The sequence below is a fragment of the Pan troglodytes genome, chromosome 6 (genome assembly GCF_028858775.2).
Source record: "Pan troglodytes isolate AG18354 chromosome 6, NHGRI_mPanTro3-v2.0_pri, whole genome shotgun sequence".
Taxonomy (NCBI): domain Eukaryota; kingdom Metazoa; phylum Chordata; class Mammalia; order Primates; family Hominidae; genus Pan; species Pan troglodytes.
In genome coordinates this window covers 80,472,026-80,485,667 of record NC_072404.2, presented here as the reverse complement: position 1 = coordinate 80,485,667, position 13,642 = coordinate 80,472,026, and the positions used below count along the sequence as shown (strand labels likewise).

The 13,642-nt window shown below is 61.8% G+C and overlaps 1 protein-coding gene and 1 pseudogene across 6 annotated transcripts in view; both read right to left on the bottom strand.

The window, feature by feature from the left end:
- The window catches only part of LOC747832 (SH2B adapter protein 2-like), a 28,488-nt pseudogene extending 19,318 nt beyond the window's left edge, over positions 1 to 9,170 (bottom strand).
- A 529-nt stretch (positions 9,171 to 9,699) lies between these two features.
- LOC107973094 (protein CASP) overlaps positions 9,700 to 13,642 on the bottom strand; it is a 70,226-nt gene continuing 66,283 nt past the window's right edge. For all 6 annotated transcript variants that reach the window (XM_054655696.2, XM_063814467.1, XM_063814469.1 and 3 more), the window contains 5 exons: positions 13,543 to 13,626; positions 12,803 to 12,859; positions 11,742 to 11,822; positions 10,882 to 10,946; positions 9,700 to 10,637 (listed from right to left, as the gene is read on the bottom strand). In XM_054655696.2, the coding sequence (XP_054511671.2) occupies positions 10,568 to 10,637; positions 10,882 to 10,946; positions 11,742 to 11,822; positions 12,803 to 12,859; positions 13,543 to 13,626 (357 nt within the window). In that variant the 3' untranslated portion in view covers positions 9,700 to 10,567. The remainder of the gene's footprint in view (positions 10,638 to 10,881; positions 10,947 to 11,741; positions 11,823 to 12,802; positions 12,860 to 13,542; positions 13,627 to 13,642) is intronic.

The following is a 13,642-nucleotide window of genomic DNA, read 5'->3' as shown; positions in this document are numbered from 1 at the left end:
ATGTTGGTGACAGCCAGAAAGAAGCCTGGCATCCCCCTGGCCAGAAAAGGACCCCCTGGGCAGGGGCTGGGCTGGAGTCTGGCAGCTGAGCTGGGGAAGAGCAGAGCCCCATGGAGTCAGACACAGACCTCCCTGGGAGCCCTCTGCGAATGTGCTCGGTCACTCCTGCCCTCATCCCTGCAGGCCTCGGCTCTGGGAGGTGCCAGGCACCCTTGGGCTGCAGGAGAGGAGGGCAGGTAGCCGGGCTCTTGAACAACATCAAGAACGGTGCCCTGGGCTGGGCACAGTGGCTCATGCTTGTAATCCCAGCACTTTGGGAGGCCAAGGTGGGGGAGGATCTCTTGAGCTCAGGAGTTCCAGACCACTTGAGCAACATAGTCAGATCCCGTCTTTACGAAAAATAAAAAACATTAGCTGGGAGTGGCGGTGTGTGTGGTCCCAGCTACTTGGGATGCTAAGAAAGGACTGCTTGAGCCTGGGAGGTGAAGGCTGCAGTGAGCCATGATTGTACCACTGCATTCCAGCCTGAGTGACGGCCCCTGTCTCAAAACAAAAAGGAAAGAAAGGCTGGACATGGTGGCTCACGACTGTAATCCCACCACTGGGAGGCTGAGGCAAGCAGATCACTTGAGGTAAGGAGTTCAGGACCAGCCTGGCCAACATGGCAAAACCCTGTCTCTCCTTAAAATACAAAAATTAGCCGGGCATCGTGGTGGGTGCCTGTAAATCCCAGCTACTTGGGAGGCTGAGGCAGGAGAATCCCTTGAGCCTGGGAGGCAGAGGTTGCAGTGAGCCGAGATCGTACCACTGCACTCCAGCCTGGGTGACAGAGGGACACACACACACGCACACACACACACACGGACACACGGACACACACACACACGGACACACACACACACACGAAAAGAAAAAATTAGTGCCCCAGAACCCTTTGGTGTAGCCAGAGGACCCTTCCTCGCAAAGGAAGAACCGGGGTTGAAGGGGTGACTTGTTCAAGAGGCATGACAGGCCCACCTCCCAGGGTCCTGGCACCAAATACTTCACCCTGTCAACCAGATTAGACCACACGGTCCCCAAAGGCAGTCCCTGGCACCCTCAGCTGCTGCCCAGGCGCCTCCTCTGGTCCCCCCAGGAGGTGGGATTATGGGGTAACTCACCTTGGGCGGCACGAAGAACTCCAGGCGGAAGCTTCCTCGGCCACAGCCCTGCGCAGGAGCAGGCGGCACTTCTGCCACTGAGCCGAGCCCCCGGAGCCCGCGGCCGCGTCGTCGGCCACCATGAAGCGCAGCGCCCCCTCGCGTTGAATGTCCACCAGCTCCACCTTGGCAGCCAGCGTCCGCGACAGCCTCAGGCGCCGCGTCCACTTGTCGCGGGGCTCGGCGGAGGGCTCGGCGGTGCGCGGGGCAGCTGCCGCGTCGGGCTCGGGCGAGGCGCGCCGGTGCCACATGTCGCGCACGCCGTCCACCACGCACAGGCTCATGTTGCGCAGCAAGAAGTCCTTGCGAACGCGGGCCTTGGTGGCCGCGTGCGTGGACACGTCCTCCGAGCTCCGCGAGTGGCCGTAGGGCGCCGCCTTGAGTGCAGAGGTGTCCGCGAGCTCCGGCTTCATGGCCTCCGCGCTCACGGCCGCGCCCCGAGTCGTCGGCCCAACCACCAGCACGCGGCGCACCTCCTCACCGAAGACGTCCAGGAAGTTGGCGGCGAAGTGGCGGGAGAAGGAGGCGCCGGCGTCGGGCGTGTCGTAAGCTGGGTTGTCCCGCAGGAAACGGCAGAACTTGTGCGCAAAGTCCACGGCGGCTGCTTGCGCATGCAGCTCGCAGAACTGCCGCCAGTCCGGGACCGGGACCGGGACCGGGACCGGGACCGGGACCGGGGCGGCTGCGGCGGGGCCAGGGCCGGCACCATTCATGGCTTCCGTCCCATCGCAGCCACCTGCGGCTGCGGGCGAGAAGAGCGCGCAGTGACTTTCAGGCCTGTGATCAATGCGCCCACCTGTCCCCTCCTTCCAGCTCCCCTAGGACTCTCTGGGGCTGTGTGGGTGTGTGTGTACATGCACACGTGTGTGTTGTGGGACTACAGCAGGCAGCCATTCCAAGCAGCATGGATGTGTGTAAAGAGAAAGACAACTGGGGCCGGGCGCGGTGTCCCACGCCTGTAATCCCAGCACTTTGGGAGGCCGAGGTGGGTGGATCACCTGAGGTTGGGAGTTCGAGATCAGCCTGGCCAACATGGTGAAACCCCGTTTCTACTAAAAATACAAAAATTAGCCGGTTAGCCGGGTGTGGTGGTGCACGCTGTAACCCTAGCCATCGAAAGGCTGAGGCAGGAGAACTGCTTGAGCCCAAGAGGCGGAGGTTGCAGTAAAAATACAAAAATTAGCCAGGAGTGGTGGCACACGCCTGTAGTCCTAGCCACTCCGGAGGCTAAGGCAGGAAAATCACTTGAACCCAGGAGGCAGAAGTTGCAGTGAGCCGAGATTGCGCCACTGCACTCCCGCCTGGGCGACAGAGGGAGACTGCAAAAAATAAGAGAAAGACAACTGGGGAGGCAGGAGGTGGTGTCTGCAGAAGGGGCAGTCCTGCATTCATTCTCTCCCCAAATAGTAGTCTCAGGGACCTCAGGGTCATTCCTGGGGCTGGCAGAAGAGGCTGGGATGATGGATGCTTTCAAGTGGGGTCCCCATGAGCCTCTGGTGACCTCACTTCCTCAGTGACCTCTTCTGATGTTCCCCAAAGCCCGGTAGAAAGGAAGAAGTCACATGGAATCCTGCTGGCTGGACCTTTGAAATATACCGAGGACTCAGCTCCTTCCTCCAGGTCCAGGCTGCCGTCCTGGGATTCACATAGCTATTTTTCCTGCATGCAGCACTCCAGCAGCTGCTTTATGGTCCCCGGGATCCTGATCTTACTTCCTCTAAAGTCTGTTCTCCTCCCAGGAGCCCAGTCATTTCCAAAACTCAAGACTGCCATGTGCGGTGGAGCATGCCTGTAATCTCAGCACTTTGGGAGGCCGAGGCGGGTGGATCAGGAGGTCAAGAGATTGAGACCATCCTGGCCAACATGATGAAACCCCGTCTCTACTAAAAACACAAAAATTAGCCAGGCGTGGTGGTGCACACCTGTAACCCCAGCTACTCAGAAGGCTGAGGCATGAGAATTGCTTGAACCCCGGAGGTGGAGGTTGCAGGGAGCTGAGATTGCACACAACTGCACTCCAGCCTGGTTGACAGAGCAAGACTCTGTCTCAAAAAAAAAAAAAAAAAAAAAAAGGGGGGGGGTATGGAGTCAAGTTCCAGGCTGGTCCCTTTCTGAGACCTGTTTCTGGGGAACTCCGCTTCCAAGGGCAGAGTGGGAAGACTGAATCCCTGTTTCAGGAAAGGAAATGACCACCTTTAGAGGATGGGGCACTCTGAGTGGCTGGGTGGGGGGGCGGGGGAATCCACAGCTGGGCTCTGCAGGAAGTGCGGGTCAGATAAGCAGGGAGTGGGGGCCAGGACAACAAGCTAAGCCAGGGCCTGTGGGCTCAAGAGGCAGACTCAGCCTCCTTCAGGAGCACCCAGTGCTGGACAGTTCCTGGATGGGCTCTGCAGGTGGAGGGCAGGCTGGGCTGGTTCCAGCTGCACTGGCCCTGGTTACTCCCACCCCACCCTGCCTTTCTGTGGTTGCAGAGCAGAGGTTCCCCCCTCCCATCTCCAGCCTTGGCCTGAGACACTCAGCCCCTTCCACTCCCCCAGTGTCATAACTCTCACATGGGCCCTGGCCCAGCCCCCTAAACCTGCAGGATACCCCCTTAGTGCCCCTCACCAACTCATCCCACCCAGCTGCCTTCTGGCTTTTCCAGGACACTCATACCACTGCCTCCTGAGACCTCTGGTGGCACCCCTAAGATCTGAGCATCCCCGAACTCTGGAGACTACAGGTGCTAATAAAGCTTCCCTGGGCCTTTCTCTGAGCTCAACTCCCAGCCTGGCTGATCTCCAGGTACCTCAAACTCACCACATCCAAGTTCAAATACATCCTCTTCCTCCAACTCCTGCCTGTCCTCTGCACAGAGCCTCAGCACCCAGCCGGGCACTGCCTACTTCCCCTGTTCTGCCCCAATAGCAGGCAGGCCCCCAAGCCCACAGAGGCCTCGGGAACGCCCCTTGATCCTCTTCCCACTTCCACCCTTGCCCCCTGCCCCTCCACCACACCACATGGCTGTGGCCTGTCTCTTCCACCGAACCGTGAGCTCCTGGCTGGCTGTCCTCCCCACCCCCCAGGTGGGCGCTACCCTCAGATGGCCCGGAAGTATGTGGAGAATGGGGCCGAAACCCTGCTTTACCCAGAGGAACCAAAAGATGTTGCACGCCCACACAGCGATGCCCTGCCTTGCTCTGCCCAAACAGGTGTGGGCTGTGACCTCGTGTTGAGGGGTCACACCTGCTATCCCCCTAGACAGAGCATAGCCATAAAACGGCACCCAGCCAGGTGAGCAGGGAAGAGAAACCTCCCCAGGCCCCAGGGCTCTGACCAGTCCCCTGGCCTCACTTGGACAGTAAGAACGAGCGTAGCCCCAGGAAGACAGCAGCCAGGAGGCCTGAAGCCCCTAAACCCCCAATTCCTTGCAACCCAGGCTGGGTAGGCAGGGCAAGAAGTGCCAGCCTCTTGTCAGAGAGGAGTGGTTGGGAGGCCTGGCTTGTTGACTGCGGGACTTTGGGCCAGTCACTTCCCCTCCCTAAGTGTGTGGGGATAATAATAGCACTAAACCCTCAGGATTGTTGTAAAGATGACACGAACGGCGACCCTGATGCCCTTAGCTTGGCACAAGTAAGTTTGAAACCAAAAGCTCAGCCCTGGGAGGCCCAGGATCACTTGGGTGGAGATCCCACTTCCAAGACCCCCAAGGGAAGCCCGCCCCTGGGTATTTGTATAGAAGTCCTCCCTAGGAGATTCACGCTAAGTAGGGAAGAGGGATTTAGAAACTTTAGACAGATTTTTCACAACAAGGGTAAAAAGAAAAGTGTGTGCATTAACCCTGGATTACCTAGAAGCATTCAACCAAGCAGCATCAGAAGCCGGCCTGCCACGGGGTGGGGCTGTTCTTGTATGTTGGTGGGACAGACCTCTAAGGAAGTAGCTGGTGGGAAACTGTCTCTGAGACCCCCAAAAATGCCCTGATCCACACTAGCCTAAAAGAAGTGCCACCACCGCCACCACCAGACCTCTCCCAAAGCTCCTGGAGCTGAAAAGTTCTAGGTCACTCTCCCAACCTCTTCCTGCGTGGAGCGGGGAGGCCAGGAGGGAAGAGGTTGGGAGAGTTCAAGGTGGGACACAGTAGGGGGGGCTTCAGCTCAAGAGGAAGTCAAAACCTCTTGGGGAAACCACACCCCCTGCCCCCAGTCCTCCCAGAGGAGCTCCAGGGACCTGACTCTGGGACGCAATTCCTGCCGGGAGTTGCCGGTCCCTTAGCCAGGAGGGAAGAGGTTGGGAGAGTTCAAGGTGGGACACAGTAGGGGGGGCTTCAGCTCAAGAGGAAGTCAAAACCTCTTGGGGAAACCACACCCCCTGCCCCCAGTCCTCCCAGAGGAGCTCCAGGGACCTGACTCTGGGACGCAATTCCTGCCGGGAGTTGCCGGTCCCTTAGCCAGGAGGCAGGCAGCACCATCCCATTTTACAGGGTAGGTGATGTTGGCTCGGGGGCATTGGTAGGGCTCCACCCAGGTCTGACAGCCTAGCCTGAGGCTCTCCCTTGCACTAGCTCGAAGTGCACGTAGATCCTGGCTTATTCGTGATCAGAGTCTCGCCTGGGGCTGCCCGGTCTGCCTTGCGTGGCTCCTGAGAGGCTCCAGTCACTGCAGACTTCCCTCCCTGAAGGCCCCCACTTCGGGGCTGCAGGGGGCCAGGATGCGTCCCTGCCTCTGCCCGGCCTCAGCCCGCTGGGCTGGCGCCGTTCCGGCCCGCGCTGCCCGCAGGTTCATCAATGGCCGAGGCCCAAGGGCCTGAATGGAGGGCACGAACCCGCCCCTTCTTAAAGGCGCCGGCCTCTTGGGCACCCTCCACGATCCGCCCGGCAATCGGGGGCTCCGGGGAGCTCCCCGGCTGGGCGGGTCGAGAAAGGGGGGCCTGGGCCAAAGGGAGGGCGTGCCTGTGGCCTGGAGGAGGTCCTCCCCGATCCCATCCCGTGGCCCTCACCCTCATTCTAGGTTGACGCCCCCTCCCAGCGCTCCCAGCGTAGGGAAGAGACCTGGGCACCCCCTCCCCCAACCAGAGACCCCTCCTCTAAGGGCCCGGCTGCTCTCGCCCCACTACCCGGCCGGGGCCCTAGCAGGGGGCGGGGGCGCAGCTGCTCCAGAGGCGGCTCGGCCCCTCCAGCGGCTCCCCGCCCCGCCCGGGATGGGGATCGGGGAGCAGATCCCAGCCGGGGGCGCCTCCCCTCCCTCGCGCGCCCTCCTCCCTCCCACCCGCGCACACAAAGACGACACGCGCGGACCGAGGCGCGTGCGGCCGCTCTCCTTCGGGCAGCGGTGCGCACACAGCGCACGTCCCCGGGTACAGACAGGGGTCCCGGGGGAAGGACCAGGGAGCGAGGAACTGGGTATAAGGAGGCCATACCTACAGGCGCGCAGCTGCGGCCGAGCGGGCTGGGGCGCCGGCTGAGCGCTGCCCGGACCGCGGCCGGGCTCCCCGGGCCCGGTGGCTCATGGCCCGCGGCGGACTGGGCTCCCTCCCTCGTTCACCGCCTCGAAGGCTCGTGCGCTCCTCGCGGTCCCGGCGCGTCCCCCGCGCGGCTCTCTGGCAGCCGAGCTCCGCGCGCTCCGAGCCCAGCCCCGCGCGGCGCGCCCCCCGCCCGCGAGGCGCGCGCCTCCCGGCCCCGGCCCCGCCCCCGCCCCCGCCGCGAGCCCCGGCCCCGCCCCCGGCCATCCGCGGAGCCCCAGCGGCGCCGGTGGCCGGTGCTTGCTGGCTCCCCGCAGCTGCGGTGCCGAGACTGCCCGGTCCTGGGGCCCGGAGAGAGGGGTTAGGAGCCGGCTCCGAGTCGCCCCATCTGGGCGGGGGTCCCCATGTCGCCGAGCCGGCCCCAGGCCAGGCGCGGGACTCCCACTCCTCCTCGCGGAGGCCACCCCTCGAGCCCGCGGTGGTGGTGGCCCCGGGAGCGCGGAGCGTGGGGCCGGGGGAATGTCCTGCGTGGCGGGTGTATGGGACGCGGACGCCCTCGAAGCGCCCCTCGCTGACGGGTGCTTCGCGGGAGCCGCCGCTGTGGCCAGACTCTCCGCAGCAGGGACAATGGGAGCCTGGAGGAGGCCTGGATGTCGCAACGGAGGAAGTCGACGCCTGGTTCTCATAAATCCCGAGGGCGCCACCACGCCCCCTCCCTGCAGCCCTCCGGTGCGGGAAATCGCCCCCGGGCCACAGGGCGGGACGGCCCCCCTGAGCGCAGTGCCCCCACCACCCAGCCTTCGCTGTGATGGGGGCCTGATGCCACCCGGAGAGGTGTCAGAGATCATAGAGGGGCGATGAGGGGCCACAACCCTGGCACCTTGCTCACCCCTGTCTGGCTCCAGAACTCGCCTGCGTTAGGGCAGAGACCAGTGGGGCTGAGGAAACAGTCCCGCTGGGCTTTGCGGGGCACTTGTAGCCTGACCCCTGGTGCTGAGGGCACGGCGCGGGGGCTCTGGGAGGCTTCCTGAAAGAGGTGCAGGGGGCTCAGCAGGCCTGGAAGGGGTCTGAGAGGGGAGGGAGGGCTAAGGGGTCTGAGAGGGGAGGGAGGGCTTCGGTGGGGGCAGAGGTGTGGAAAGGGCCGCTCAGAGAAGAGAGTAGTCTTGCTCCTGGAGATAGCAGGGGGGGACCCCTTGGTGTCTTCTCCCCTCATCTCCCTCCTTGTCCCCTGCCCCCACCTCTGGCAGTTCTGTCCTGGTCTCCTTGCCAGCCGGAGCTGCCTCCATCTGTTGCCCTCCCGGGCCCAAACTGACCTCTGACTTTTCCCAGAGCCATTTCCCATCTCTAATTTACAGACAAGGGTTTTTATCAAACCCTTCTTAGGGATGGAAAGGTGGGGCTTCCAGAGTTGAAGGTGGAGGGGACAGAGCCTTCACCTGCTGCCCAAAACCCCGGTGCTGCCCTCCACGGGGGCACGGAAGACAGGCAGACCCCTTCCCTGCCCCACATCTCGGCTCTGTTCCCTCCGCAGGACCAGGCCAGCAGACACTTTAATGAAAGCTTCGGCAGTGGGCCAGCCCTCGTTCGGAGCTGCACACAGGCCTGCACGCCTGGCTGGGAACCAGGACACCTATGAATGAGGCCGGGAAGGGGGAGGAGGGGGTGCCCGAGCGTGGGAGAAAGGGAAGCTCCATACATGGCCTGGTTGTGGTCTCCACCCTCCCGAGAGAGGGGAGAGCCTGACCTGCGGTGGACTAACCTGGTTCAGAGTAGTGGGCTGAACTCCACTGCTGGGATGATAGCGGCCAGAGAGGGTCCTGAGATGGGAAGCCATGGGCAGGACAATAGCTTGGATCCATCCCCAGGGAGGAAGAAGTGAGGAGGGGCCGGCAGCAGAGCGCCTCGGACCCACAAGGAGGAACTGATGGAGATGTGGAAGTGGCTGTGGGGGTGGAGGGGGCGTGGTTGGCCAAGAGCAGCTGTCACCTCGCTGGGGATAGGAATGAGGGTCAGGGAGGAAAGGTCCATCCTGGGTCCCTGAGGGCAGGAGGCTTGAGGGGCTTGGAAGAAGTCCTCATGGGGGAGATGAGGGGTGCTGGGACTGGGACCCCAAAGAAAGGCCCCTGGATACACACGCTTTAGACTGTTCAGAACTAAAATGGAGACAGAGGTAGCACAGGGGACCCTGGCCTGGTGGGCTGCAGTGGGGGACCTGGGTTTGCAGCCAGTCTTGTGACAGCTGGACAATGGGTTAATGCACCCACTCCAGACCCAGAGAATGCGCTCCTCTATCTGAGGCTGGGCTGGAGGTGAGGTGGCCCAGAACCTGTGTCTCGGGGGGTTCCCATGCGAGGCTGGTGCTCAGGGGGATTGATGGGCACGGGCTTTGCAGCCCCTGGCAGGCGGGGGCCCATGGGAAAGGGGAGCACAGAAAGGGATGCAGAGATTCGCCAGGAACTGACGTGGACCAAGACACGTCATACACCCAACCACAGCCCGACAGGTGGTTTTTTTTTTTCTTTTTTGAGATGGAGTCTCACTCTGTTTCCCAGGCTGGAGTGCACTGGCACGATCTCAGCTCACTGCAACCTCTGCCTCCTGGGTTCAAACGATTCTCCTGCCTCACCCTCCTGAGTGGCTGGGATTATAGGCATGCGCCACCATGCCCAGCTAATTTTTGTATTTTTGGTAGAGACGGGGTTTCACCATGTTGGCCAGGCTGGTCACGAACTCCTGACCTCAAGTGATCCACCTGCCTCGGCCTCCCAAAGCGCTGGGATTACAGATGTGAGCCACCGCGCCTGGCCCTGGGTGGTTTTTGAATAAAGGAATGGGTTTCCCTTTTTGATGGTGCTACTTGTCCTCTCAAAAGCACTCGGACACTGGATCTGGGTTTCAGCAGAGCTCTGAACGTACTCATGGAATTCCTGGAGACGAGAAGAGGGGGAGGAATGTTCTGTGTGCCCAGCTGTGAGGCCAGCCCCAGCTCCCAGGGGTGGCACCGCAGGCATCCCCACCAGCCTCCAGTCCCTCCAGCGTCCCAGAGCACAGGGCACCAGGGTGGCTGCAACCGTGGTTTATTTCAAATGTGCAGAGCTAAATATGCAACTACAAATCTAACTCAGGAAGGCCTGCCAGTGGCCCTGAGAGGTGGCCGTGCTAGGGTGGTCCACAGCCAGTTCTGATTGGCTAGGAGACGTTCAGACCCCTCAGACCAATCCATGAGTCTGAAGAGACTGGGGCTCGGGGGCTCATTAGAGACTCTTCCTTATCTAGAAACCAGAATATCTTGCTAAAGAAGAAAGCAGAAATCACATGGGTCTGGGGGCAGGGAGGGGGTAATAGAAACTGTTCCCCTGGCTGGGGCTCTCTCTCTTGGGGTGCAGTGGGGGAGGGGGCAGACTCTGTCAAGCCTCATATACTCTGCAGGGTGGGGCCGGTGGCAAAGGCAGGCTGGGGGTGCTGGACTCAAAGCCTGCTGTCCTGGAAGGAAGCGTCTTCCACCTCTTACGGGGCATGGGGGGATCCTAGGAGAGCCCAAGAGGATCGCAGTGCAGACAGGCCCAAGCTGGATTAACCGCAGCTGGAATCGGTGGTCACCCAATCAGCCTCACAGCTGAGGGACCTCTGCCACCAGGGCTAGAGGTCAGGCTGCGGGCAGAGCCCTAACCTGAGGTGGGGGCTGAGAGGGTCTCTGCGGCTTAGCCTGGCCGGGCATTGGGGGCTCGCTCTCTGGACCTAGCGGGCCTGATGTGACCGAGACATTCTTTCAAGGGGACCCGAGGTGACCTGGGGCCTCTGGCAGCTGCTGGACAGCGGATAAGGGCAGTTTCCATGGGGGATTCTTCAGGGGAGTCTAAGTGATTAGATGCACTGAGCAGTCGGGGTGGAGGCGCAGCCGTCACTGTCACGGGGGAGGCCCCGGGGTATCACTGCCCCAAGTCACCAGCCGCAGCCCCGTTGTCATTCTCGTGGAACTTGTGCAGGTGGTCAGTGAACCTGGGGGACACGGGAAGCTTTGCTGAGGCCGAGTGTGTGTGTTGGGGAAGGGGGGTGTGTACCATGTGATGGGGTGGGGCTAGGGGGTAGTGGATACCGGGAGTAGGGGTAGGGGGAGGGCCAGAATGGGGGGCTGTGATGGAGGGCTAAGGAGTGGGGGACATGAGGCAGGAACTCGGGGGTGTTGCGGGGGTGCTGGGAGCTCGCTGTGGGGCTGAGGAGGGGCCCAAGTGGGGGTCCTCACTTCTTGGCGCAGAAGGTGGCACAGTCCCTCTCCATGCTCTCGCTCCATGCCAGCTTGTAGAGCACCTGGCCAGGTGGAGACACGGTGAGCTGCCCGTTCGCCTCAAGGCCACCCCTGCAGCCCACCCATGGCCCCTGGGCCTGGCCTGGAACATAAAGGTTCTCGAGCCCCAGACTCCGGGGCGGGTGGGCCTTAGACATGTTCCTGCACCCACTGTTTCTGCAGATGATCAGATGGGCCCAGACACGGAGGCACCTCCTCTAATACTGTGGGCCAACCCTTGGAAGGGCCAGGAGCCGCTGGACCCTGGGGTCAGAACTTGAGCCCAGGTTAGCTCTGTAGGGGCCATCTTGACTGTGCTGGGGACAGGAGTCCGTCCCCAAGGCTGGATCCTTCCAGAGACACAGCCTTCCACCCCTCTTCTCCCCCAACTTGGCAGACATGGAGGCCCTTATCCGCTAAGTAGAATGCCACCTCCACAGCTGGGGAGGTTAGTTCAAGACGCCCCTTCTCTGTGCAGTCTTCGTGACTGTCCCTTGGTGGAGTTCATTAGACCTGCTCCCTTCCCACTCCATCCCTTCTTCCTATGAAGCCCGTCCGGGACCAGTCCCAGATGTGATCAGCCAGGCCTCTTTCACGGAGCGGCCCGGCTGGTGCCCTGGCCAGAGGTCCCAATGGGGTGGGTCCTTCTTGTCCCTGGGGTGGGCCAAGGCTCTCGAAGGGGAGAGGCGTGGCCGCAAGCTAGGGATGCAGCTTGGGGTAGGCCCAGGGGCCAGGCCACCGTAACAGGCCCCTGCTGCCCTGGAGGTCAGGGCTGGGGGTGGTGAATGTGCCTCTGGCCCGCCCGTGTGCACACTCACCAGGAAGACCAGGCAGTGCAGGAACAGTGTGTAGAAGAAGCCGATGGTGCGCGCCATCTTGTTGGAGAGAACCAGACGCCCCTGGGAGCAAGGAGGGGGTGAGTGGGGATGGGGCCGGCCTCACCCACCCCTGCAGGGCTGCCTGGGCTTCACAGAAAGGGCCCTAGGGTGGCAAGGGGAGGGAAGGGACAGGAAGCTGGGGCCCCTATTCCATCATTATGGGCCAGGGACATGGGCTGCTGGAATTCTTTTTTTTTTGAGACGGAGTCTCCCTCTGTCGCCCAGGCTGGAGTGCAGTGGTGTGATCTTGGCTCACTGCAACCTCCACCTCCTGGGTTCAAGTGATTCTCCTGCCTCAGCCTCCTGAGTAGCTGGGATTACAGGCGTGCACTACCACGCCCAGCTAATTTTTGTATTTTTACTAGAGATAGGGTTTCACCATGTTGGCCAGGCTGGTCTCGAACTCCAGACCTCAGGTGATCCGCCCAACTTGGCCTCCCAAAGTGCTGAGATTACAGGCGTGAGCTGCTGTGCCCGGCCACTGGAATTCTTTAAAAACGTTTTTTTGAGACAAGGTTGCCCAGGCTGGAATGTAGTGGTCACAGCTCACTGTAGCATTGACTTCCTAGGCTCAAGTGATCCTCCTCCGTCAGCCTCCTGAGTTGCTGGGACTACAGGTGCACACCACTGCGCCTGGCTAATTTTATTTTTTGTAGAGACAGGATCTTACTGTGTTGCCCAGGCTGGTCTCGAACTCCTGGGCTCAAGCAATCCTCCCACCTCCCAAAGTGCTGGGATGACAGGTGTGAGCCACCATGTCTGACTCTAGGCTGCAGGAATTCTGAGGAATGCCCCCTCTACAGCCCAGTTCAGAACCATGCTGTGAACCATGCTCTCAGAGGATCTGCCCGGGAAGGGGAGAGACCCTGTCCCAGATCACACAGCTACTCTTGGCAGGGCAGGCGGCTCCTCCAGCCTGGGCTGCAGGGCAGGTGAAGAGGTGCCTGGAGACAGAGGCTCAGGCCTGTCCAGGGAGGGGGTGGGTAGGGGCAGGGACTCACCATGCTGAGGGTGGCCTTGTCCCAGGGACTCAAGCTCAGGTACTTCCTCTGCCGCTCCTGCACAGGGAGGGACAATCAGGAAAGGACCCCAGAGGACCTCACAGGCCCTGGCTTGTGGCAGAGAGCAGGGCCTGGCCAGCCACAGGACACCCTGCCCGCTGTTCTTGCAGACCCCCAGGGGGCTGCCAGGGTGCTGCCAGGGGCTTCCCTGGGTGCACAGTCTACTCAGTGTGACATTCTGGACTCCCCTGACATCTGTGAGAGCCCCTCCCCGCCTCTGCAGCCGTCCATTCTGCCCGTGGGAAAGTTCTCCACGGGCAGAACTTCTGCAGTCTGCGTGGGGGAGGGGAGTTGTGGGGTGGGGTCCCCACAATGGATCGCCCGACTCTGGGAGCTGTAACTGGTTTTTCCTTGTCTGCCTGTCCCGCAAATGCACTCCAGGTTAACCCGGTCACTGCCACACACCCTCAGGTAGCCATCGGCAGGTGTTCCTGAATGGGCCCTGGGCCTACATTGCACTGAAGCGGTGGGGAGGCTGTCTTGGGGGGGCTCCTGGCCTGAGGGGCCAGGGTGTGCAGGGCTGGTGTGGCAAGGCTGGCCGAGAGCACCCAGACGAGGGCAGGTGGAGGGGAGCCAGGGAAGGCCGAGTGCTCAGGGATGGGGGCCAGGTGATGGGGGGACCCCTGGGCTTCCCTGGGCTGATGCCCCTCCCCTCCCCTGCCCTGGCTGGGCTCACGAACCCGCTTGCTGAAGGAGGAGAAGGGGTCCAGGTGCTCCTCGTACTGGGACGAGTACCGCAGCTCCGTGTCATCACTGCCGCTGCCCTGCACAGACAAGGAG